The 26997-nt window shown below is 36.3% G+C and overlaps 1 protein-coding gene across 1 annotated transcript in view; it reads left to right on the top strand.

Moving 5' to 3' along the window:
- The window catches only part of ANKRD31 (ankyrin repeat domain 31), a 126378-nt gene that overhangs the window by 40439 nt on the left and 58942 nt on the right, over positions 1–26997 (top strand). The window contains exons 8-12 of the mRNA XM_074329204.2: positions 4181–4443; positions 7655–7764; positions 13104–13259; positions 19848–19990; positions 24986–25130. Coding sequence (XP_074185305.2) covers positions 4181–4443; positions 7655–7764; positions 13104–13259; positions 19848–19990; positions 24986–25130 — 817 coding nt within the window. The remainder of the gene's footprint in view (positions 1–4180; positions 4444–7654; positions 7765–13103; positions 13260–19847; positions 19991–24985; positions 25131–26997) is intronic.

The following is a 26997-nucleotide window of genomic DNA, read 5'->3' as shown; positions in this document are numbered from 1 at the left end:
AAAAACCAGCTCTTGGTTTCATTGATCTTTTGTATTTTTTTTTAAGACTCTCTTTTATCTATTTCTGCTCTGATATTTATTATTTCCTTTCTGTACTCACTTTGGGTTTTGTTTGCTGTTCTTTTTCCATTTCCCTTAGGTATAAAGTTAGACTGTCTATTTGAGATTTTTCTTATTTCTTGAGGTAGGCTTGCATTGCTATCAATTTCCCTCTTAGGACTGCTTTCACCATGTCCTGTAGATTTTGGGTCATTGTGTTTTATTTTTGTTTGTCAGAGGCATCCTTTGATTTCTTCCTTGATCTCGTTGTTGACCCATTCATTATTATTAGCATGTTATTTAGCCTCCAACTGTTTGTGCATTTTTCAGTTTTTTTCTTGTAATTGATTTCTAGTTTCATACCATGGTGGTCAGAGAAAACACTTGATATGATTTCAGTCTTCTTAAAATCACTGAGATTTGTTTTGTGGCCTAACATGTAGTCTATCTTGGAAAATGTTCCATATGCACTTGAAAAGAATGTATATTCTGCTGCTTTGAGGTGAAATGCTCTAAAAATATCAATTAAATCCCCCTGTTGTAGTGTGTCATTTAAGGCTGCTGTTTTCTTGTTGATTTTCTGTTTGGAAGATCTGTCCATTGGCACGAGTCTGGTGTTAAAGTCCCCTACTGTAATTGTGTTACTGTTGATCTTTGCCTTTATGTCGGTCAGCATTTGTTTTACACATTTAGGTGCTCCTGTGTTGAGTGCATAGAAGTTTACTAGGGTTATGTCCTCTTGTTGGATTGATCCCTTTATCTTATGTAATGTCCTTCATGTTTCTTATTATAGTCTTCATTTTAAAGTCTATTTTGTCCAATATAAATATTGCTACCCCAGCTTTTTTCTCATTTCCATTTGCGTGAAATACCTTTTTTCCATCCCTTTACTTTTAGTCCATAGGTGTCTTTTGATCTAAGGTGGATCTGTTGTAGACAGCATATGCATGGGTCTTGTTTTCTTGTCATTCAGCTATCCTCGGTGTTTTGATTGGAGCATTTAATCCATTTACATTTAAAGTGATTATTGATAGGTACCATTATTGCCATTTTATTCATATATTTGATCTTCTTTTGTTCGTTTCCCCCCCATTCTTCTTCTTAAAGAAGTCCTTTTAAAATTTCTTGTAATAGTGGCTTGGTGGTAATGATTTCCTTTAGCTTTTTCTTGTCTGGGAAGCTCTTTATCTCTCCTTCAATTTTAAATGATAGCCTTACTGTGTAGAGTAATCTTGGTTGTAGGCTCTTGTTTTTCACCACTTTGAATATTCTCTGCCAGCCCCTTCTGGCTTGCAAAATTTCTGTTGAGAAATCAGCTGACAGTCTTATGGGAACTCCCTTGTAAGTAACGAGTTGTCATTCTCTTGCTGCTTTTAGGATTCTCTCTTTGTCTTTAGCCTTTGGTATTTTAATATGATGTGTCTTGGTATGGGCCTGCTTGGGTTCATCTTGTTTGGGACTCTCTGTGCTCCCTGGGCTTGTATGTCTATATCCTTCACCAGGTTAAAAAAGTTTTCAGTCATTATTTCTTCAGATAGGTTCTCAATCCCTTGCTCCTTCTGTTCTCCTTCTGATACTCCTATGACGTAAATGTTGTTATGCTTGATGTCCCAAAGATCTCTTAAACTATCTGTTTTTTTTCACTCATTGTTGTTCCAATTGAGTGTTTTCTGCTACCTTGTCTTCTAAATTGTTGATTTGATCTTATGCTTCATCTAATCTGCTGTTGATTCCATCTAGTGTGTTCCTCAGTTATTATATTCTTTGTTTCTGACTTTTTTTTAATGGTTTCTGTGTCCTTCTTTATGCTTTCTGTCTCTTTGTTTAAGTTCTCACTAAGTTCCTTAAGCATTCTTATAACCAATATTTTAAACTCTGTCTCTGGTATGTCGGTTGCCTCCATTTCATTTAGTTCTGTTACTGGAGATTTCTCCTGTTCTTTTATTTCGGATATGTTTTTTGTTTCCTGATTCTGGCTGCCGCTCTGGTGCCTTATAATGTGTGTGGCCTTATATAGTATGTGTCCTGTGTGGTTCAGTGACGGAGTCTCCCTGATCACCTGTGCATGAGTTCTGGGAGTGTCCCTTGTGTGTGTTGTGTGTATTCTGTTGTAGTTGAGCCTTGATTGTTTTTAGTACATTAGTGGGTGGGAATGACTCCCATGCTGACTGGTTGTGCACAGGTATAAATGGCTTCCATAGCTTGTGGGGTGGGGCTGGCCACCCAGGATCCAAGAGCGCTCTGGGTTATGCAGCACTAGCTGGGTGGGGTGGGGATCCATGGCATCACCAAGGTGGCACACACATACGGATTTTACCAAACCAACGTGCTCTCAGATTTGGCCCTTTGGGGGAGGGTTCAACATAGAAAAGATGGCACCCTCCTGTAGGCTATATATGAGGCAGACTCCACACATAGACAATGGCTGCTGCCCCTCCCACACTCACCCAGAAGTCACACAACTTAGTCTTTTCCCCTATGTCTCTGGCACCTCTCAAGTTGCCGCCCCTTCACCAGAGCACAGATGAGTGTTTGCAAGCAAGTGAGCCTATGTGCAGGCTGTTTAAGAGGACATCTGGGTTTCCAGCCACCTTCCATCTCACTGGGTCAGTTGGATAGCGTCCTCACTGCTTTTCACTGCCAGATGTTATGGGGACTCCTCTTCCCAATCCAGGACCCCTGGGCTGGGGAGCCCAGTGTGGGGCTGGGACCCCTCCCTCTTCATGGGGGATCTCCGCCACCAAGCTGTTCCTCCTGGTGCTCAACCACTACTTGTGGGTTTGGGGTCAGCTTGTTTTACATCTCCACCCCTCCTACCAGTCTTGATGTGGCCTCTTCTTTATATCCTTAGTTATAAGGTTCTGTTTTGCTAGTCTTCAGATGATTTTCCACGTTGATTGTTCTGTAATTTAGTTGTAATTTTGATGTGATCTTGGCAGGCCGCGGGCATAGTGTTTACCTAATCCATCATCTTGGACCTCCTCCTTGATATTTTCAATACTTAAATATTTTCACTTGGTTAACAGTAGTATGGCTGTGTGTGTGTGTGTGTGTGTGTGTGTGTGTGTGTGTGTGTGTGTGTGTAATTTATTTGACTGATTCACTAATGATGGTTATTTAGATTATCTTTTTTTCTTTTTGCTAGTACCAAAATGCTCCTATGAACATCCCTGGGACGTTTTAAATAACATGATATTGAGGTCATGTGCAACATACACATGTAGAATAATAATACTGCATGTAATTCTGGTTAAAAAAAAAATCTCGAAACAGACATAATAGGATGAAAAAAATTTAGAAAAAGAGAAACTAATCGTGGGGATAGGGCATGAAGATTAAATTAAACATTCCAGTATTCTAATCTGAAATGAGGCAATATGAGTAAAGTATAGGAAATTACGGTTGGTGTTGATAGAATGACCATGAACCTAACAAGTCTTAAAGAAAAAAAATCTTTTTTAAAAGTAGAAAGATTGATTTTGAATATATCAAATATTCTTTTACTCAACTGTAGTAAAAATATGGACCTTGTTACCTTAAGAAACTTTTCAAACTGAGACTATAAATAAGTTCAAGAAAGGTTTATATGATATGTATAAAAATATATATCATCATGAAAGTTAAGTCTAAGTCTATAATGGGTTGTTAAGGGGAAGTTAGAGCCATTCATGATACACTGTTAACCTTTTAAAATCAATGTAATGGAGTTTATATAATATCTTTTTCCACAAAATATCATTTACTGCTGCTGTCAAATAACAAAATACTAGGCTGAATAGAACACTGATCTGACCTAGTATGACATTGCTACTGTTTGTATGTATTTCTCATCATTCTGTGCTACTGATTTCCTATGAAATTAAAGAGTAACCTTAGGTTGTTGGCCCTTAAATTTTAAGGATAAATATTGGTAAAAATATTTTTTACTTGTGCTCTGTTTGCGTTAGGCTTTTAAACATGCATTGTCCTTTATATATTAATTATTATACAATTTTTCATTATGTTCATATATGCCTAGATTTTTGTACTTTTATGAGACATTTTCGTGTAATCAGCAAAAAAGATAAACTTAATTTATTTTAGATTTAATTTTTTTTGCATTGTTGTAATTCTTTGTGCAAATTTTTATATCTTATTGCAGACTCTAGAAGACCCAAATCCATTTGGATTGCAGACTTTGGTTCATCAAAATGCCATTTCTTGTGATCTACTAAATAATAAAGGAAATTCCAATCCAGTGGAAAATAGCTCAAGCCAGGACCCTCCATGTGTGTTAAGGAGATCATCCAGAATAAAAGTAGGCAGCAACACAGATAACATGTATAATATGGCAGAAAAGATTTTACCAAAAATACGTGGCTCTGAGAATCAAACAAATAATAACTCTTCAACTGAGAATTTCAGGTATGCTACGAAATTATATTTTTCTCTCCAGGTATGCTACAAACCTTATAGATAGTTCTGTGCTTGGGATATTAGAGTCAGTGTACAGTTACCTCTAAGTAAAGAACTTTAGTTTTTGTTGTTGCTCTTTTATTTGGTAGTTGCTTTTTTTTTTAAACCCAGAAAACTCTTTTACTTTTTCCTTTTAAAGACAAGTAGTGGGAAATTTGTTGTATTTCTGCGTAATGCTATTTTTCTTTCTTTTTAAAAATAAGTTTTAGTTAATGCCCATCACTACACAGTTACAATTTTTTCTTTTCTTTTTTTTAATTTTCTTTTATTAAATTTATTGGGGTGACAATTGTTAGTGAAATTACATAGATTTCAGGTGTACAATTCTGTATTACATCATCTATAAATCCCATTGTGTGTTCATCACCCAGAGTCAGTTCTCCTTCCATCACCATATATTCGATCCCCCTTACCCTCATCTCCCACCCTCCACCCCCCACCCCCGTACAATTTTTTCTTGTGATGAGAACTTTTTAAGATTTACTTTCTTAGCAAATTTCAAACATACAATAAAGTATTGTTAACTGTAGTCACTATGCCGTATATTACATCCCTGTGACTTTATTATCTTATAACTGGAAGTTTGTACCTTGTGGCCACCTTCACCACTCCCTACCTCCCACCTCTGGCAACCACTGATCTGTTCTCTATATGAGTTTGGGTTTTTTAAAATAATGCTATTAATATAACTTTATGGTATAAATAAAATTAATTTGTATGGTTTTGCATTTCAAAAGTTAATATTATTCATACCCACCCCTACTGACCATTCTCAAATACAGCACTTCCTGTTGATTGTGTCAGAATGTCAGTGGAAATAATTATTCATGTTGGAAAAGTTTCCACCTCCATTTCAGGCAAGGGATTGCATTTTCACCCAGCAAAGCAGTCTGTGCAATTGGTACTGAAATCATAACTTCTGAGAAGCACCCTTTCATAGACAAAAGGAAACCTTAATGTATTGACCTGAACTGTGCCTTTGAAGTGTTTTAGAAAGGCATGCATTTGAGTATAGGATTACTGAGGAAACCACGACTAACTACTTAAAATGTAAATTATGTTCTCTCTCGTATCACTTGTAATGACTGCTTACTTGTATTAACGAGCTGGTGATACAATAAGAAACAATGGTGCCCTTTCAAAGCCATAGGTGGTAGTGGCAAGCTGACTTATGATCTAAGGCTTATCTTTCTCCTTTCGCTGTGTCACGTGACATGCATCTCTTTCTGCCCCTACCCCTACCTGCTCCATTGCTCTATAGCTAACACTGAAGCTGCTGGTACTTCTTTTCCTCCACCCAGACAGCACCATTTGCTGCTTTGTAAAAGTAGCTCCCCAACCCAGTAAAAAACCAGAAGTCAGAGTTTGGGGTGTTTTTTTTTTTAGATTTCACATGTAAGTGAGATCATACAGTGTTTGTCTTTCTCTGTCTGACTTATTTCACTTAGCATAATGCCCTCCAGGTCCATCCATGTTGTCATATTATATTGTATATATACCACATTTTTTAAAATCCATTCATCCACCCATAGGTTGTTTCCATGTCTTGGCTATTGTAAATAATGCTGCAGATATCTTTTCGAGATAGTGATTTTGTTTGCTTTGGATATTACCCTGAAGTGGGATTTCTGGATCACATGGAAGTTCCATTTTTAATATTTTTTTTAAATTTTATTGGGGATTATTGGGAGCAGTGTGTTTCTCCAGGGCCCATCAGCTCCAAGTTGTTGTCCTTCAATGTAATTGTGGAGGGCGCAGCTCAGCTCCAAATCCAGTTGCCATTTTCAATCTTTAGTTGCAGGGGCACAGCCCACCATCCCATTTTTAATCTAGTTGTAGGGGACGCAGCCCACCCTCCCATGGAGGAAATTGAACTGGCAATCTTATTGAGAGCTCACACTCTAACCAACTGAGCCATCCGACCGCCCCCCATTTTTAATTTTTTGAGAAACCTCCATACTGTTTTCCATAGTGGCTGCACCAATTTACCATCCCACCAGCAGTGCACAAGGGTTCCCTTTCCACATCCTCAGCAACACTTGTTATTTGTTGTCTTGTTGATAATATCTGTGCTAACAGGTGTGAGGTTATATCATTGTGGATTTCATTTGCATTTCCTTATGGTTAGTGATGTTGAGCACCTTTTCATGTACCTCCATTGGCCATTTGGATGTCTTTTTTGGAAATACGTCTTTTTAGTCCCTCTCCCATTTTTTAATCAGATTCATTTTGTGTTGTTGAGTTGTATGAGTTCTTAATATATTTTGGATATTAACCCCTTCTCAGATACATGAATTGCAAATATTTTCTTACATTCGGTAGGTTGCCTTTTCATTTTGTTGATGATTTTCTCTGCTCTTCAGAAGCTTTTTAGTTTAATGCAGTCAAACTTGTTTATTTTTACTTTTGTCGTCTTTGCTTTTGATGTCAAATCCAAAAAGTCGTTGCCAAGATCATTGTGAAAGTGCTTACCTTCTATGATTTTTCCTATGAGTTTTATGGTTTCAGATCTTAGATTTAAGCCTTTCATCCATTTTGAGTTAATTTTTGTATATGATGTAGGATCGTGGTCTAGTTTCATTCTTTAGCATGTGGCTATCTAGTTTTCTGAACACCATTTATTGAAGAGAGTATTTTTTTGCCATTGTGTATTATTGGCTCCTTTGTCACAAATTAATTGAACATACATGCATAGGTTTACTTCCAGGCACTCTGTTCTGTTCCATTAATCTACATGCCTGTTTTTATGCCAGTATTTTTGCAGTTTTTAATCAATGCCATACCACATGTTAAGTCCTTTTTTCTTGCACAGAGCCTGCCTCTTTTCCTTAGACTGTGAATAGAGTGGATAGTTGCATATCAACTTAGAGAGTGAGGGGCAAGAGACTCAATATGCTCACACTTGTAGGTGACTTCCCCTAAAGGAGAGAAACCCACAGGTGGCACAAAGAAAAGAGACCGTAATGACTGGCATCCCTGTCACACATTTATCTGTGGTTTACTCAGGAGTCATCTCCATATTTAAACTGCCATGCTGCTTAGCAACGGCTCAGTAAAATACCTTTGACTTTTAAAAATTTAGTCAAAATTTGGTGTGATTCTCTGTAAATGTCTGTAGAAGAACATGAGAGTAATTTTAAAAACACATTTATTTTTCAAGAATGCAGGATCCTGCTTTAATGATTAAAGGTAAAAGTAAGAATATGCATTCATCCAGACTCAAGAGTGGAGAACAGATGTGGAAAACCAGAAAACTTGCAAGAAAAAATGGTGAGGCATATTTTATTTCTTTAAGTACGTAAGTTACAGAAACATAAAATTCTGGTAATGAAAAAGGTTTAGAGATTATCTCAACTTTCTCATTTTACTAATGAGGAAGTTCAGAGAGATTAAAATTTTCCCCATTAGTAGTATTACTAGGACTTGATCCTGACCTCTGGCTCATTGCCTGGTATTTCTTCCATACTTGTACTTTGGAGAGAATAGTTACAGAACCCTTTTAAAATTTAGATGTCTTACCTATTTGTTGTGTGATCAACCTAAGGCTTTAAGAAATCATACCAAAAGGAATAAATGGAGGAAAGGAGAAGGTAGAATTTATTATTCTTTGATGTTATTCCTATAACACATCAAAAAATGGACTAAAAACTATCAGAAAGAAACAATAAGAATCTAGAAACACTGCTTAAAAAATAATAGAGGGGCAGTTGGAAAAATTGAAATATGGACTATAAATTATAGTACTGTGTCAATGTTCAATTTCCCTGAATTTAATAATAATTTGTTGTGTAAAAGAACATCCTTGTTTTTAGAAAATACACACTTAAGTATTAGTGAGTAATGGGACATGGTGTATACAAGTTATTCTTTATGTACATGTCTGTGTGCATGTGTGTGTGTATATATATACATGTATATATACATATATACGTATATGTGTATACATGAATGAAAAGAAAAAACTCTCTCTATATACATATATATATATATATATATATATATATATATATATATATATGTACATAGAAAGAGAGACAGAGACAGAGACAGAGAGAGAGAGGATGATAGAATGATTTAAAGTGGTGGCAAAATGTTAACAATGGGTGAATCCTACGTTAAAGTTTTACAACTTTTTTGTAAGTCTGAAATTATTTCCAAATAAAAAGTTTTTAAAAATTCATTAACCAAAAGAAAACAAAGTAAATACCTTTCATATATATAAATATTACCCAGTTAGAAAATAGAAGATCCCATTTATAATGGTTGTGAAGAGAGAGAAGTATCTACTTATATAACTAATAAGAAATGTGCCATACCTTTAAGAACAGGGTTTAAGAATTCTGCTGAGGGACATATAAAAAGACATGAATAAATGGAAGAAAAAACCTTATTCTTGACCATAACAATTCAGTGTTGTAAGAAATTTACTTCTAAAATATTCTATAAATTCATGAGAACTCAATCAAAACTAGATTTTTGTTTATTTGTTGTTTTATTCTGTTTTATTGGGCAGGAGGTTAGCTATGAGAATGTCATATGATACTAAATTTCTGCTGGAAAAGTAAATAATGAAAAACTAGCCAAGAAAATTATGAAAGAAAAAAGAAAAAGAAGGGAGAGTGGGGGCAGCAATCTGCTCTGCATAATATGAAAGCAATTAGAAAGTCAGAAATTAAAATAATTTGGTACTGGCACAGGAATAGACAGACAAATCAGTGAAACAGAATAAACAGTTTAGATATAGAAGCCAGATACAGTGGAGTATGCGGGCAGGCATGTGATAAAGACGGCATCTCACATTGGTGGCAAAAAGAAGGACTAAGCAATAAATAGCGAAAAGCACAAACAAAATTGGATCCTTATAACATCTGTTATACTGAATTTAGTTCCAGTTTGACCAAAGATTTAAATGAAAAGAAAAAATTCTAGAACAAAATGTAAGAGGATCTTTGTATAATCTTGGCGTGGACAAACCTTTTTTTTTTTTTTAAAGATTTTATTGGGGAAGGGGAACAGGACTTTGTTGGGGAATAGTGTGTACTTCCAGGACTTTTTTCCCAAGTCAAGTTGTTGTCCTTTCAATCTTAGTTGTGGAGGGTGCCGTTCACCTTCAAGTTGTTGTCCTTTCAGTCTTAGTTGTGGAGGGCGCAGCTCAGCTCCAGGTCCAGTTGCCATTGCTAGTTGCAGGGGATGCAGCCCACCATCCCTTGCGGGAGTCGAACCGGCAACCTTGTGGTTGAGAGGACGCGCTCCAACCAACTGAGCCATCTGGGAGCTCAGTGGCAGCTCAGCTCAAGGTGACGTGTTCAATCTTAGTTGCAGGGGGCGCTGCCCACCATCCCTTGCGGGACTCGAGGAATTGAACTGGCAACCCTGTGGTTGAGAGCCCACTGGCCCATGTGGGAATCGAACTGGCAGCCTTCGGAGTTAGGAGCATGGAGCTCCAACAACCTGAGCCACCGGGCCGGCCCGAAAAGCCTTTTTAAAGAATGATTCAAACTTAGAAGCCAGGAGGGAAAAAAATGATAAAATTGACCACATGCATTTTTAAAAGTTGAATGGAAAAATACCCTAAAGACAATCAAATACTAAAGATGGAAGAAATAATAATACATAACCAGAGGTTAATTTCATTAGCCTGCAAAGAGCTCTTACAAAATAGTAAGGAGAAAGGATAAAAAAAAATGCGTACGGGCCATGAATAAGCAGTTCACAGAAAAAATTAAAATAAAATATAACTGAAAAGATTAATATCTCTTCTCATGATTAAAGAAATGCAGATTAAGAAGTGTAATTTTCACCTAAGAGAATGCCAAACATTTAAACATTTGAGAATTACCACTGGCGAGAATGTGGAAAAAGTAAGAATTCTCATGTGTTGTTTGTAATAGTGTAAATTTGTTCAATCTTTTTACAGGGCAGCTTATTTGCATTCATCACAAGTTTAAGTCACAATTCTTTTGAATCAGAAATTCTACTTGAAGTGATTTATTCCATAATATAAATGCTTAAATATGTAAAGATATTTTATAAGGATGTTCATCACAGCATTGTTTATTGTAATAAAATGATCAGAAACAATCTAAACTAGATGAATAGTTAATAAACTATAATATAACCAATGAAATAATATTCAGTCATTTAAGAAATCAGAAGAATATATATGTACCAATAAGAAAAAAAGGCATGTTATGTATAGAAGAATAGAGATAAGGATGACATCAAATTTCGTTTTGGAAATAATGCAAGCAAGGAGACAGTGGAGCAGCAGTTTTTAAGTTATACAAGAAATTTTATTCCTAGTACTCTATAACTAGAACGTAGAATTCTATACCCAGCAAAATATCTTTCAAAAATGAAGTGAAATAAAAGTTCTGACATAACAAAAGCTGAAAGCAGTCCAGCAGATCCATAGTATAGGAAATGTTAAAGGACCTTCTTCAAGTAGAAAAAAGATGGTACTTAATGGAAATTTATACAAAGGAATGAGGATCATTGGAAATGGTAACTATGTAGATAAAAATGCACATATTTTTCTTATTAATCGATTTTAAAGGATGATTGTTTAAACAAAAATAACAATGGATTATGAGGTTTTTAACACATATAAAAGTAAAATTCATGACAATAATAACATAAAGGGAGAAAAATGGAACAGTATTGTAAAATATAAGTGAAGATACCATTTGAAAGTAGACTGTAGTAAGTTAAAAGACGTGTACTATAAATCCTAAAGGAACCATTATAACAAAGAAATAAGTTATAGCTAATAAGCCAACAATAAGATAAAACGGAATAACAAAAATATTCAGTGTTAACCCAATAGAAGGTAGAAGAAGAGGGAAAAGGGAACAAAGAACAGATGGGAAAAACTGAAAAAGCAGTGTGATACAGTCAAACCTAATGTAAATGGGCATGACACTTTCAATTAAAAGGTAGAGATTGTCAGATTGGATGCAAAAGCAAGACCCAACTGTATGCTGACTTTAAGAAACACACTTGAAATATAAAGACATACATTGGTTAAAAATAGAAGAATGGGGGAAAAATATACTTTGCTAACATCAGTTGTATTAGTTTCCTATCGTGGTCACAATTTATCATAAATTTAGTGACTTACAACAACACGATTTATTCTCTTACAGTCCTGAGGTTCAAAGTCCAAATGAATATTAAGGGGTTAAACTCAAGGTGTCAGCAGGGCGGGTTCCTTTTGTAGGCTCCAGGGGAAAATCTGTTCCTTACCTCTTCTAGCTACTAGAGGCTGTGGCATTCCTTTGCTCCTGGCCACATCAGTCCAATCTCTGCTTGTATTGTTACATTGCCTTCTCCCCTTTTGATTTTCTTGCTTTCCTCTTCCCTTCCCAAGGTCCTTAACCACATCTGAAAAGTCCCTTTTCCTATGTAAGGGAACAGTCTCAGGTTCTAGAGATCAAGATGTGAACATCTTTGGAGGACCATTATTTAGCCTACCATACCAATCAAAAGAAAGTTGTTTACAATAGGATGGCAAGTTATGGCAGTTATTTAGTCATGACTGGAAGTGAATGTCTCCCACAACTTAATTTTCATTGAAAAATTTTGTATTTTTTAAATTCATTATTTTAAATAGATTCCATAATTATATAGCAAGTACAACTGGCAGAGACAGATCTGGAAGTTAAGATTATTGATTTTTGGTAAGCATACAGTTTATATGGTGGGAACAAAATGCTTTTACTGGTAGTTGGGTGGAGAAAGCTGGGCTCAAATGGTCAGTAGTTGGTTTGTTTTGCAGTGGAGCTGAGTGGAAAGAATCAAATAAAAGGTAAATTGTGATGTACTAAGAAATCTGCTGCAGTACTCAATTACCTTTGTGAGATTTTAGGATAGGGCAGGTTAGCTAGATCAAAATTGGAAAAGTTATCATTAAAGCTATTTTGAAATTCAGGGAAACCAAATGAATATTATCCCAATAATTGACAGGATTAGGAGTACCTGAATGAGGAGTTTCAGTAGTTTAGGAAGCACAGTGGAGAAATGATACCTGTTATGCATAACCTGGCAAACTGTTTTCATTGTGTATTTGCTGGCTTAGAAAATCAAAATTATTGTACAGATCAAGATCACAGTTCTTTATTTAATTTCATGGCAGGTGTTTTTAACAAAGAAAGAAAATTGAGCATTTTCTTTTCTGGTCTCGCTGGGGTTAATTTTTGTATCTTCCTTATATACTTCTTAGTTTTCTCCTCATGGTTTTATAAGACATTTTGGTAGTATATAACATTTTGTTGGGTTTAATAGCATCTAATTCTAGACCTAAATAATATTTTCCAGTGTGCATTTTAAGAAAATAATCTTAATCTTGTATGCACCTTTCATGGGGTTTCAATGAACATAAAGTGCTTAGATGATTTATAACTTCTATAAATATTTTCAAACTAATGATGTTTGTCTCTTTCACCTTATTGCCTGTAGGTGTCATAGTTTGGTTAATGGATGAAATACTTTCATAATATAGTATACCTCTGTTCCAGAATGTTAACTGGATTCATCTTGTTATCTGTATTCCTCCTGATTTTCAAATAAGGATTATAATTTTTTTGTTTTCTTTTGTTCCCTTATTTCAGAAAAAATGAAGATGAATAATATATCTCTTTCTGCTATTAACCGGAGAAACATTTTTGGAGAGAACTTACTGTATAAGGCTGCTGCGTGTAATGATGTTGATCTTGTTCATCTCTGTATTAAAAAAGGTGGAAATGTTAACCAACCAAGTTATGCTGGTAAGTTGAGGTTACCCTCCACAGTTATGGAAGTGGTTTGTAGATTCAGATGAGTCACTCCTATGAAAGTGTGGCGAAGGGGGCTTAAGGCAAGTCTCAAACAGAAAGCTTTCAGGTAATTTTCCAACAGGTCGCTCTTTACCATCATCTCCCAGGGAAGTGATACAGGGTGGAGGGAGCAGAAGAGCACTGTATTTCACTTTAATGATTGTGCCTCCCTGAGGCCCTGCAGGTGGGCTGTGTGCGGTGGCCTTACGCAGGAGGATGGGGTTCCCAAGGCTGGTGGGCTACCTTTGCATGGGCATTGTTACTGTGAGCCTCAAATCTGGATGAGAAATGAGATCAAAAGCTGAAAGAAGCATATGGTATCCTGAGCTCGGGGGAAACTGATGATAAAATGGTAGATGGACAGCAGTAGTGATGGCCAGGAAAATGGAGAGAAGAGAGTATGGCGTATGAGGTAGGGTAGACTGAGCAGGGAATTCAGGAACCACAGTCCATAGAAAGGCAGGTGATTACAAGTGCACCCCCACTACTTAACTTCAGCAAGCCCTGGGTTTCTTCCATAATCAGGATTTTAACATTTTGTAATTCTAAAATATAATATCCAGGTCAACTACCATCCTCCTATAACCCTCAATCTTGGGTCCTTATTTGCTAGATAAAGCACTTGTTCCCTTGATTTCGAGAAATATGTGGTTCTTTCTGTTAGTCTCTCTCTCCTCCTTCAGTTCAGGAGTAGCTCGACTTGCAGCTAACTTGACTTTATGGATTTCCCAAGCATCTCGTAACATGTGTCTTTTCATTAGCCCTTTTATTTGTGTGGCATCATTAACATTCTTGGTGGCTGTTCCCTGCTTGTCTTCAGCCAGCTAACGTATAGCTTCTCTTCACAGCCCCAGGTACTTCAGTGACCTTCATGAATTCTTTATCCTTCCCATATTTTCTAGGCTTTTTGAACTCTTTGTTTTCTGTTTTCTTTCTCACTTTGCATCTTAGCTCTAATCTTTATACTTCTGGCTGCTACATCCCACAGATTGCAGAGGGTAATGTTTCCAAAGGGTTGTCTATAAACCATTTTTCATCAGTCACCTGCAATGTTTCTTTAAAGTGCAACTTTTACTTCAGCCCCCAATATCTCTCTCTCTCTCTCTCTCTCTCTCTCTCTCTCTCTCTCTCTCTCTCTGTCATTTGTAATAAAAATCTATAGCTTAAAACCTGGAAATCTGCATTTTAAACAAGTTACCCCAAATGATTTTTCATTCTTATTAAAGCTCAAGAACTACTGGAAAGAAGTGTATGATCTCCATGTAATATCAGTTCAATGTAGTGAGTTTTTCCAGTGTGCCTACTATGTTCCGGATGCTGTGAAAACAAAAAGATAAATAGTATCTACTAGAAAGCATTAAACATATTTATTTTGTGATACAATCCACAAAACACTAAGTGCCTTTTGAGAAATTACAAAATGTTCTAACAGACCAATGGTCTTTTCATAGGTAACATTTGCATTTTACAAGTCCTCATTTAAATTTTTTTATATCTTTGTCTTTGATTAAAAAAACAACAATTGGAATAATTCCTTACCTATTAAAAGCAATGGTGACAACCCAGGAAGTAGGCTGAAAAAAACCTCTGAATACCCAAAATAGATCTCATAAAACTTCTTTGCTAAAACCCTCTCAGACATGCTCAAATGCCTTGAGCATCGTTTTACACAGAATTCTATTTGATTCCTATGCCTATGATACATTAGAACTGAAAAGAAAGGTTGGCATGTGCCAGGATATTGATAATAGTAAGAAGTTTAAGCCAACAGCAAGGCAATAGACAGATAAAAACATAAAAAATAAGAGACAAAATTGTTGAGGACTATATAATGTGGAAGAGAGTGTACATCAGACCTTTGTGGGTGTTAACAATTGTGGCATTAGAACATAAAATAAATATTATGATCTTGAATCTTCATTAAATGTGTTAAATTATCTTTATAGGAAATTTATAATCCTATAAAGCTTTAAAGAGATTTCCTCCAAGGTGGTTAAAATTTTAAAAAGAAAAAAATGTTGTTAAGGATCTTCCAACTTGGAGATCTGGGAGATAATAAAAGATCTGTTGTAAAATATACTCCATCTTTTTTTTTTGAGGAATGGTTTTATATCACAGGAGTAAACCTTCGGGAAAGGGGAATTCTTTTTTACATTTGGTTTCTTTCTGCAATGTGTAGCCCTTTCATGGTCTACAGTGACTCTCTCTGCAGAGTAAAGGCCCTTCTGGCTTTATTGATGCTGGGAATTTCTTTCAATCCTGACACTGATACTTGTTCATCACTGGGTCATTCTTGCTCACATCTTACTTAAAGAAGCATTCATTTTTAACTTCCCCTCCCTCCAAGCCCCATCATTTACTCTGAATTACTCACAGACACCTTGTCTTCTTTGGGAATTTTCTGCAGTAAATGTAAAATATGAGACTGGTTTTCCCTTGGAAACCAGGCAATTGCTTTACATTTACCTTATCTCTTAGTCATTCTGGGCTCATGAAAACAAACATCTTTTGTTATGGTTATTTTCTCATTCCTACAGCAGCCATTTTGTCCCCTTTAGGGAACTAATTTTTAATGCAGTTTAAGGAAGCCTAAATAAGGAAAGGAAGTTTTCTTGGAGGAAAATCACCACCTGCATTCCAAAGTTAATAACTTTTGGATTTCTGATACTTCATTTTTCATCCAAACAAACCTAGACCTGTGGAAGATAGTCAAGCTGACCAATGTACAAATCGATAAGCAAAGGTCCCAAAACCTAAACACCAATGAGTTCATGCTTTTTATCAGAAACATTACTTTGGAGGAGATACTGTGTTTCCCGGAAAATAAGACCTAGCCGGACAATCATCTCTAATGCATCTTTTGGAGCAAAACTTAATATAAGACTCGGTCTTATTTTACTATAATACAAGACCGGGTCTTATATTTTTGTTCCAAAAGATGCATTAGAGCTGATTGTCCGGCTAGGTCTTATTTTCGGGGAAACAAGGTAGTTTTATATTATTTTTTTTAAAAATGGAGTTCTTAAATGGTCCAAAAGTGAACATGTGAGTTGTATATTTGAAAATTTTTGTGAAATTATGAAAATTTTCAAAAGAAAAGTTGAAAGAACTGATTCTACATATTTTTTTCTAACCACATACTTGTTGTAAAGGAAAAACACTACTGTGTTTTTCTTCTACTCACACTTACAACACTTCTGACACCAGATGTGTGCGTTTTTGACTCATCAAGCAATTCTCCGCCACCAGCTATATATCCTGCAATTCAATTCAGTTCTGACGCTAACCCACATTACCACAGATCCCACAGGTTAAGGGCTCAGTTCCACAAGACTGCTTCCCACTTTAGATGCCAGTTGCAAGTAGTAGGTCTTCAGGTTACCCACAGCTTCTGTTCAACTTCTATGCTCATGGAATTGGGGTATACTAGCTACCCTTCCAGTATGTAAATGTGTTCACCAACCTAGGAAAGCTCTCCAAACACCATACTTTTGAGATTTTTATGGATGGTTCATCATGTAGGCATGATCAATTATGAAATCTATTTCTAGCCCCTCCCTCCTCTCCAGAGAATGGGGCTGGAGGTGGAGCTGAAAGTTCCAAGTTTCTAATTATGGCTTTTTCTTTCTGGTGTCCAGCTCCCATCTACGAGTCTGCCAAAAGTTTCCTCATTAGAACAAAAACATTTCTATCACCCAGGAAATTCCAAGGGATTTAGGAGCTGTGTGTCAGATTCTCCTATCACTCAGGAAATTACGAAGGTCTTGGGAGTACTGTTTCAAGAACTGGAGTCAAAGGCTAAACATTAGAACAAAATATTCTCCCAGCACTCTTGTTTACTAGGGTTTTAGGAGCTCTGTGTCAGAAAACAAGAGGCAGAGACCAATTTATCTTTCTTATTATTTCACACCTATTCATCTGTAAATCTGTCAGTTCACCCATTAATCCATTTTTATGTTGATACATTTCAAAGAAAGTTGTAGACATTAGTACATTTTACAACTAAACACCTCAACATAAAATATTAACTAGAGTTCAATAGTTTTTTCTCTTTTTTTGAGGTAAAATTTTCATATAGTATATTAAAATGACAAATCTTAAATGTGCCATTTGATGAATTTTGATATTTACAGTAATCCAAACCTCTATCAAGAGTTAGAAATCAAATATGTGGTGATGGAAGGAGAACTGACTCTGGGTGATGAACACACAATGGGATTTATAGATGATGTAATACAGAATTGTACACCTGAAATCTATGTAATTTTACTAACAATTGTCACCCCAATAAATTTAATAAAAAAAAAAAAAAAGGGTTAGAATACAGGTATTACCATCATCCCGGAAAGTTCCCTCATGCCTTTTCCCAGTTATTCCCCACCCCAACTATCTGGAAGACACTACTGTTCTGATATTTTTCACCAAGATTAGTTTTGTGTCTTTAATATTTCACCATTAAACATGGTGTTAGCCGTAGGTATTTGTAGCTGCTCCTTATATTAAGGAATCTACTCCCAATTTGCTGATAGTTTTTATGAGGAGTGGATGCTTGGTCATGATATATCTTTCTTTTTATATATTGCTGGATTTGATTTGCTAATATGTTGAAGATTTTTTTATATTGCTGTTGATAAGGATTATTGGACTATAAATTTCTTGTAATGTCTTTGGTTTTGGTATCAGTATTATGCAGACCTCATAAAATGAGTTACTAAGTATTCTCTGCTCTTCTGTTTTCTGGAAGAGTTTGTGTAAGATTGGGGTTTTTCTTCCTTAAATGTTTGACAGAACTTAAGAGTGAAACTATCTGGGCCTGCAGTTTTCTTTGTGGGCAGATTTTGATGATAAATTAAAAATATTTAATAAGTGTGGGCTATTCAGTTTTTCTGTTTCATCTTGTGTCAATTTTGGTAAGTTGTGCTTTTCAAGGAGTTCGTCCTTTTCATCTAAGTTATAGAATTTATTGGCATAAAGTTATTTATAATGTTCTCTTGTTATTCTTTTAATATCTGAAGATCTTTAGGGATATTTTATCTTTCATTCCTCGTACTGCTTCTTCCTTCCTTCCTCCCTTCCTCGTTCCCTCCCTCCCTACCTCCCTCCCATCCTTCCATCCTTCCTCTTTATTCTTCCATCCTTCCTAAGCTAGAGGATGATAAAACAGGTATGGATAAACAGGAACAAACCATTTGTCTGGGGTAGGGGGTGGGTGGCTCCAACTACCACACTTCCCCCACCCCAACAGACAAAGCCAAACACAATAGAAGATTCCACTGCAGGCTGAAGCAAATTGCATTCTGGTTAAAGAACTAAACAGAAACCCAGTGCTGCCCCCTGCAACTCTTCTGCCAGTGTTTCTTTCCTTAAATAAACTTTCTAACTTCTATTCCTTTGTGCCTCGTGAATTCTTTCACGACCACGAGCCGAGAGCGAGCAGTCACCACAGAGGATTATAAATGTTATTAATTTTTTTTAAAGAACTAACTTTTGGCTTTAAAATGTTTCTTTATTATCTGTATTATATTTTATTTCTGCTCTTTTTTCTGACTTCTATTTATTTTTGTTTTTCTGTGTGTTTTTTTTAGCTGCTTTAGGTTGAAAATGAGGTCATAGATTTTTGTACCTTCTTTCCTACTGTAAGCATTTCAAACTTTAAATTTCCCTCTAAAGACTGCTTTTACTGCATCCCACAAATTTTGATATATTGCTTTTTCATTATCATTTAGTTTGAAATACTTTTCATTTCTTGTATGATTATTTCTTCGACCCCAGGATTATATTAGAAGTTGTTTAATTTTTAAATATATGAGGATTATTCAAATATCTTTCTGTTATTGACTTCTAATTTAATTCCATTGTGGCCAATGGATACACTTTCCATGAATTTGATCCTTTTATACTTATTGAGAATTGGTTTATTGTCTAGCATGTGATCTTTCTTGGTGAATATCCCCTGTGCACTTGAATAGTCATTCTTCACTTGTATGTAATGTTCTATAAATGTCAATTAGATGACGGTGATTGATAATGTTCAAAACATCTCTGTCTTTACTGATTTTTTTGTCTATTTGATTTATCATTTTCTGAGGGTTATTGAAATCTTCATAACTATGATTGTGGAATTGTCTGTTTCTCCCTTTAGTCCTGTCGGTTGGGTTACTTTAATGGAAGTACCTTGAGCTAGAAATAAAGCTTTTTTCTCTCTTCTCTGGAGAAATCTAGCCTGAAACCAGATTCTTTATGAGCTAATAACGATCCCTTTACAACCCTTTTTATTTGAGGAGGGCAGGAATAGTTTTAAATATTTTATTTCTTTTCATATTTTTCTACAACAGAGTTAGGGGTGGGAATTTGATTTGTCCCTCAGATTTATTCACCAAATAATACAGGTTGTTTTCATGGTGAGATTATCTTATCTTACATAATCAAAATATTTTTTAAAGAAATAACTTAGAATTAGAGCTTTTATTTTAAGGGTAAGCACAAAACATTATTAAGATGCCAAATATAAACAAATACCATTTTCTTTTTGTATAATAGGTTGGACAGCACTTCATGAAGCTAGTGTAGGAGGATTTTATGAGACAGCAAGTGAACTGGTAAAAGGTGGAGCGGATGTAAATATCAAAGGAAAGTACCAGATCACTCCCCTACATGATGCTGTGGTGAATAAACATTATAAGGTACTGTGATGCTTTTATTTGCAGAGCAAATACCACGGTCTGCAAGTATTAAAACTCTGGGACCAAGTGATAGAAAAACAGACAGGAATTTAGTATCAGTTCACTCTGCTAATCAACACTGAGAATTTATAATAAAAGTTTACTGTGTGATGGATTTGTAACATTTTACCTGTTGCTTTTAATAACTATAGAACATGTTCTGGTTATACATAGTATTTTTTTAAACTTGCGCTTAGGACTCTTTGTGTATGGTGCTTTATAGGCTTTAGGAGACTGTTTCTTCTTAAGTGTTAAACAGTGATGCGCGGTCGTGATAGGAGGCGTACAGCTTTACAGAGTCTAGTGTCACTTTCAGCGTCAGCATAAGACATAAAAGAACCTCCCAGGTTTAATGATCAGCCCGTACACACCAGCACAGATGTACCGATAGTTAAAATACCAAAATACTGTAATTACATGTGAGTCGGTTAATAGTAACTGCAATAATGGTAATATTAATTAAGATTATGAATTCCAGCACACATGTTTTATCTCTGAAATCACATATGCTCTGAATTTCCAAGACATGTTTTATTACAGGGCTGAGGCACTTGTTGAAAATATTTATTACAGTATTGGAAGTTGCCTCTAGGTTCAAAACACATAGAATAGGAAAGAGCTGGGCTTTTTATCTCAGCTGGGCTGAGATAGATTTGTTCTGTATACTTTCAGAAGAAATGCCTAGTACAGGTAGAGCTGAAAAAGGCTATGTGCATAGACAGATAGGGCATATTCCTTCCTAACATGGAACAGTTAAGGGCATATTCCTTCCTAACGTGTTCCTAACGTGGAACAGTACTTAAAGAGAGTTTAGGTAGTTTTGCTTTTTTTTGATACTGTATCACCTGCTAGTAGGTGGTCATTTCTGTGCGTTATGTAGAAGGCTGTGGGGAGGGAATTTGCCTGAGACCTAATTTAATGGCCAGAAGAAGGCAGGTTTGGACAGGTAATGGTGTGAGCCCTCTCGCTGTCCTTTACCCCTCTTCAAAGCTGGCCTCCAGCAGAGAAACCTAATGCCAAAGCACTTCTTCCCTCTCCCCATGGCCCATCTGCTGTCCAACTTGCCAGGGCTATGACCTTTCCTTGTCAAGAGTCTTTTCTCCCTTTGGGCAACGTGATCCCTAAGCACGGAACTTTTTCTTTTTTTCTTTCTCAGTTCTTCTTTTGTTCCACCTGTTAATTTCTGCCTCACAAACTAGAACTGTCTCCCCTCTGGCCTTTGCAAATATGTGGCCTTCTCCTGTCCCTCAGTGAAATGACAGGGACCAAAGACACAGGCCTCACTACTTACCACACTCCCTTTTGCCATCCCCTGTCTACCTATGACTTACATGCTCCTGGTACCGTGGTAGTATATCCTGATGGCGGCAGAAAAGAGAATGACAACAAAGGAGTGGAAGTCTAGGGAATGGTCATGAAAATTAAAAGCTGAAACCCAGTGGGGTGGGGCAAAGTCATAGTCTGTCTTCTTTGTTCTCTTCCCCTTCTGTTTGACTGGGGAGAGCCAACACGTTACTTCATCCAATCCAAGAGAGATTTACAAAACTCCAGGTTGGTTCTGGACTGACTTAAGAACCAAAGAGTTGAGAATCACAGTGGGACAGGATATTGTTTTGGAGGGTGGGGTAGCAATAGTGGGAGCGTCAGATAAGAATCTAGGCTTACCTCAGGGAATCTCATAGGTGAGGAAGAGATGCTCAGAAAAATAGCCTAACTTTGGGTATTGAATTGCTCCTCTGCCTTAGATGTCACAGGATGTCTCATCTGTGAAGCCCTGAGAACCTGATGCTGGACTCAGCACCTGCAGTGTGTGAACTTCTTAAACGTTCCAGAGTTGAAGGAACTTGAATATATGATCTTATAGATGTTGACTGTATACTGGAAAGATGCTAAAAGATAGGAGATACTAAAAGATAACCTCCTATTTTTTTAAAAAGTGAAAAAGCCATTTAAAAACTCATATTGTATGATTCCATTTATTTGCAATATCCATAGTAATCCAAATCTAAAGAGACAGAAAGAAAATTAAGAATAGGAGGTAGAGCGTTGGGAATGGAGCGTGACAGATCGTGAATAAAAGCTCCTTTTAAGGAGAATGAAAATGTTCCAAAATTAGATTATATTTATGGTTACACAACTCGACATACTAAAAAACATTGAATTATATTCTTTAAATGGATTGTGTGGCATGTGAATTACCTCTCAATAAAACTGCTAAAAATGAATATCTTTTTTTAAATGTGGAAAAAGTAGAATTTGAGAATTACAGATAATCAGCTCAGTGTGGTTCCTTAGAAAAATCTGGAACAAATTATTTAACAGATGTTAGGAGACATTTAAATGAGAACGTAGTGGTCTTTGAACATCTGTAGGCATCTCTAAGAACAAGTCATGTCAGACAAACCTTGATTCCTCTTTTATTAGGCTTACTTTATTAGTAGGTGAAGGAAATGGCATGACAAATTGAAGTAAGCTGTCATGATTTTAACAAAGCTTTTTATTTCATGGAGTGTCCTGTGCAATATGAGTGTATGAAATTGGTTGACAATGTTATTGGGATTCACATATACTGAAAAAAATATTCCTCAGACATGGTGATTATTCATTCCATGTGTGTCTGGAGTGAGCGCTCTTATGAAGTTTGGCGGTGTGTTCTATTATACTATAAAAAGTCAAACCACCTCTGCAGCCTGGAACGTGGACTATGTTCTGTTGTTGGGAGTATTTTTAAGAAATCCCAGACATCATACCATTTTACCCAGAAATACTTGAGCCTGCATAAGAAACCCTGAGACAGAACCACCCACCTACATTACTTGCAAATTCCTAACCCACAGAAACTATCAGATTATAAATATTTCTTATTGTTTTGAGCCACTGAGTTTTGGGGTAATTTGTTAAGTAGCCACAGATAACAAATACAGAAATCTAAATGTAGGTTTAAAATAGAGGAGGAAAGCCAAGGAAAGTCATTTATTTACTGCCTTTTGGTGAGAAGAGAGTTTTTTATTTGTTTTTAAGTTAGGGGAAATACATACATATATATACTTCCAAACTCCTAATATCAGGCTACAGGGGGGAATTGGCCAACGTGAATAGTTGGTGAAGCAGTCTATTCATTGTCGAGAACAGACTGCCAAAGTAATGTGTCCACTCCCTTGCAATTCCCAACCCAGATTTCCAGAAAAGTGAGGCTCTAGCCCCAGTATTCCTTCTCACACTCCTTGATCCTGAGTCACTCTCATACTGTATGGTTTATGATTGGACACAAAACCTCAGGAGGTAAACAAACGCAGCTCTTTTAGCAACCCCTTTACTGCTTTTCCTGAAAGAAAGTAATGCACTGTATTTTCTTTGCTAAAACAAAAGGTAAAGATCCAGGCATAAATTCTTTATCTTCTTGTACATGCTTATATATAAATTACAGATTTAATTGCATCTACTATTACTTTTAATTCCTCTATCTAGCATTAAAGTCCCGTAATGGAGTAATTATTAGGTTGCTGATTATCAGGTTGCCGAGTCTTAATAATTTTTAAAGGATTCAGCTCATGTTATCCCTGTGTGTGGTGTTACATTTTTCTCTCCTAGAATGCTTTGTTATAAAAGGAAAAATGCATATATATTTAATTTTCAGGTACACATAACTTAAAGAAATTCAGATCCTTTCTTTCATTCTAGATATTAATATGGAAATCTAGGCTTCTTTTAGTGTAATGTTGCTTACAGCCTGCTCCCCATGTTTACCCTGATCTTTTATTAAATAACATTTATGGAACATTTACTCTGTGCCTGACACTGAGATAGCCACTGGTACCATAAAGACGATTAAGATGTAATTCTCTAGCAAAAGCTTGGAAGCAACTTAAACATCTGTCAATAGGGTACTGGTTAAATAAATTATAGAACATTCATGTAGTACATTCAATAGTAGACTGTTACTCAGCTGCTAGAAAGAATGAGAAATTTCAGTTTATACTGATACAGAACAATCTCCAGGGTCTATTGTTGGGAGGTGGGGATAGAGAGGGCAAGATACAGAGAAATATATATAATATATGACCACTTGTTTAAGAAAAACTATATATACATATGTATGTATACTCGTGCATACATATATAGTACCTTTTGGACTAGACTAACTCTGGAAAAGTTCAGAAGAAACTATAACCAGGCCTGACTTAGGAAAAAATAACTAGATGGTTGGCGGACGGGAGTAGAGGAGGGAAACTTATTTTTTATTGTATACTTTTGTGAGCCTTCTGTATTTTGAATCATATTCATTAGGTTTTCTATTAAAAAATAATAAATTGATTTTAAAAGAAAAACATAGTTTTCTTTTAAAAACCCTCAAAAAACTCAGAGTACAGGAGAGACAGATATATAATAAATAAGTATAACATAGAGTATATTAGGCACTGTGATAAAATATGTACATGAAAGAAGGGAGAGGTGGTTATTCTCTAGGGCAGCAGTGGATGGGGGGACAGAAAGAGCTTCATAGAGGAGCTTACTTGGGGAGTAGTAACAGATTAAGGAGTGGCCAGTTTCTCCCTGACATTCTGAGGAGGAGCAGCAGCAACACAGGTATAGATAGAAGACGTAACTACCTCCTGGAACCTGTTAAACTGGTGTAACATTTACTTCTACAGAACCCGATGCCAGTTCTTGGTATATCTGCGAGCCCCATTTCTCCAGAAGCTAAACTACGAACATTTCCCTCCCTCGCTTTTGTTGTTGTTGTTGTTGTTTATAAGAGAAGGGATATAAATATCAACAAATTATGATTCAGTAGCAATTACATTAAATTGTTTTATTGGGCAAGATGTTAGAGGTAAACACAAACTCTGTATTGTTGAAAGAGATACTTGATGTTGCTTAGCGTTGTATGCTAGCACACATTTACAGTAATGTACCTTTTGTCTGGCTTCCCTCACACGAACAATCTTCCTCCAGGTGGCAGAGTTACTTCTTTCGAATGGAGCTGATCCATTATTTAGAAGTGACGGTGGAAAGTGTGCTTTGGATGAGGCCAAAGATGCATATATGAAGCGTCTTCTTGAGAGATACATTCCTAAACATCAAAAACATATTACTTCAGGTAAGATTAAAACTGCCCTGTTGTATCTGTTCATCATGTCAGTAGAAAGATACAGAAATTGAATTTAGAATTATAGAAATTAAATTTATTTTCCTCATAAGTTTTGAGAAAATCCACCCAGTGGTGTCCTTACTCCATTCTTTTATTTAATAAAACACATCGACTTGTTTGCAAATGCACATAATTGAAGGACTCTAAAAGAACAAAGAAAGGTAATAGCAAATGTACTTTTCCCCACATTGCAAACAGTTAAGAAAAATTCAGCCCCCCTCTCCCCCCCACCATAATCCTTTGGCTGAATAACATGATGTGATGCAAATTATATTTGGCTGTATCTTTTTCAATTAATATGGGCAATATTGTTTATTTCCATTCCTTACGAATCTTTTCTTATGGCTATACTTCTGCCCTCTCGTCCATTATATTGTTAAATTGAACTGCAAAAAAACTCGATCTGCAGTTGTCAATAAAAATATTATATAAGAATAATTTAAATACATGGCATATTCTTTATGTTCTCCTTAATGCATCTGTTAGATTTTTTTGGTAAGAAAAATATTTTCCAGGAGCCACCCTAACAGGCATGGTTCCTAAGAGAATGTGGAAGCCAGAAAGGGGCTTTTATTTCCTCTGAGTTTTAAGACTCTATATGCATTAGTATCACCAATATAATTAATGCATCACTGCATTCCTTTGTTCAAAACCCTGCAGTAGCTCTCCATTTAATCTAGAAGAAATGCCAGTTTCCTTACAATGGCCTACCAGTCCCTGTGTCAGCTGGCCACCCTGCTGGTGAGCCTCTTCTCCTACCATTCTGTACCGCTGTCGCTTGACTCCAGGCACCCCGGCCTCCTGGCTGTTCCTTAGATACGTCTCCCCCAGCTCCTTCAAGTCTTAGTTCAAATGTCATCTTCACAGTGAGACCTATAGCACCCTAATTTAATATTGCAAACTGCCTCCTTCCTACCTTCACTGTATTAGTCATTTTTTTCTATATTAAGAATTGCCCTAAAATTTAGCATCTTAAAACAGCAAACATTTGTCTCTCACAGTTTCTGAAGGTTGGAAATCTGGGTGCAGTTCAGTTGAATGGTTCTGGTTCTGGGCCTTTCACATGTCACAGGCAAGCTATCAGTGAGGGTTGCAGTCATCACAAGGCTCACTAGGGCAGGAAAATCCACTTTTAAGCTCACTCACATGATTATTGTCAGGCCTCAGTTCCCTACTGGTTGTCAGCCGGTGGCTTCAGTTACTTGCCACGTGATCTTGTCCATAGGGTTGCTGACAACTTGGCAGGTGGCTCAGAGCAAGTGGTCCAAGGGAGAGAGAATGCACCCAAGACAAAAGCCACAGGCTTTTTATAACCTAATCTTGGAATTGATATACATTCACTTCTGCCATATTCTATTTGTTGAAGTGAGTCACTAAGACTGACCCACACTCCGGAGCAGAATGAAGTTCCACCTCTTGAAAGGAAGAGCATCAAAAATTTTACGAACATATTTTTAGAACTACCACACTCTAATCCCTCTTACCCTACTCTATTTATCCTTTTCCCATAGTATTTACTGTGTTTCCCTGAAAATAAGACTGGGTCTTACATTAAGGTTTGCTCCAAAAGACGCATTAGGACTTATGTTCAGGGGATGTCATCCTGAAAAATCATGCTAGGGCTTATTTTCCGGTTAGGTCTTGTTTTCGGGGAAACATGGTAACACCTTACACATAGGACAATTAGCTTGTTTTTTATTTTTGATCTTCCCCCCGCCAGAATCTAGTCTCCATGAAGGAAATGCTTTGTCTAGTAGTAAATACTAAAGTGCTATGTACATAGTAGGTATTCAGTGAATATTTGTTGAATAAGTAG

Source organism: Rhinolophus sinicus, chromosome 3 (genome assembly GCF_057876585.1).
Source record: "Rhinolophus sinicus isolate RSI-liver-muscle chromosome 3, RSI-T2T, whole genome shotgun sequence".
Taxonomy (NCBI): domain Eukaryota; kingdom Metazoa; phylum Chordata; class Mammalia; order Chiroptera; family Rhinolophidae; genus Rhinolophus; species Rhinolophus sinicus.
The sequence above is the reverse complement of the archived record's forward strand: the minus strand, read 5'-3'. Positions and strand labels throughout refer to the sequence as shown.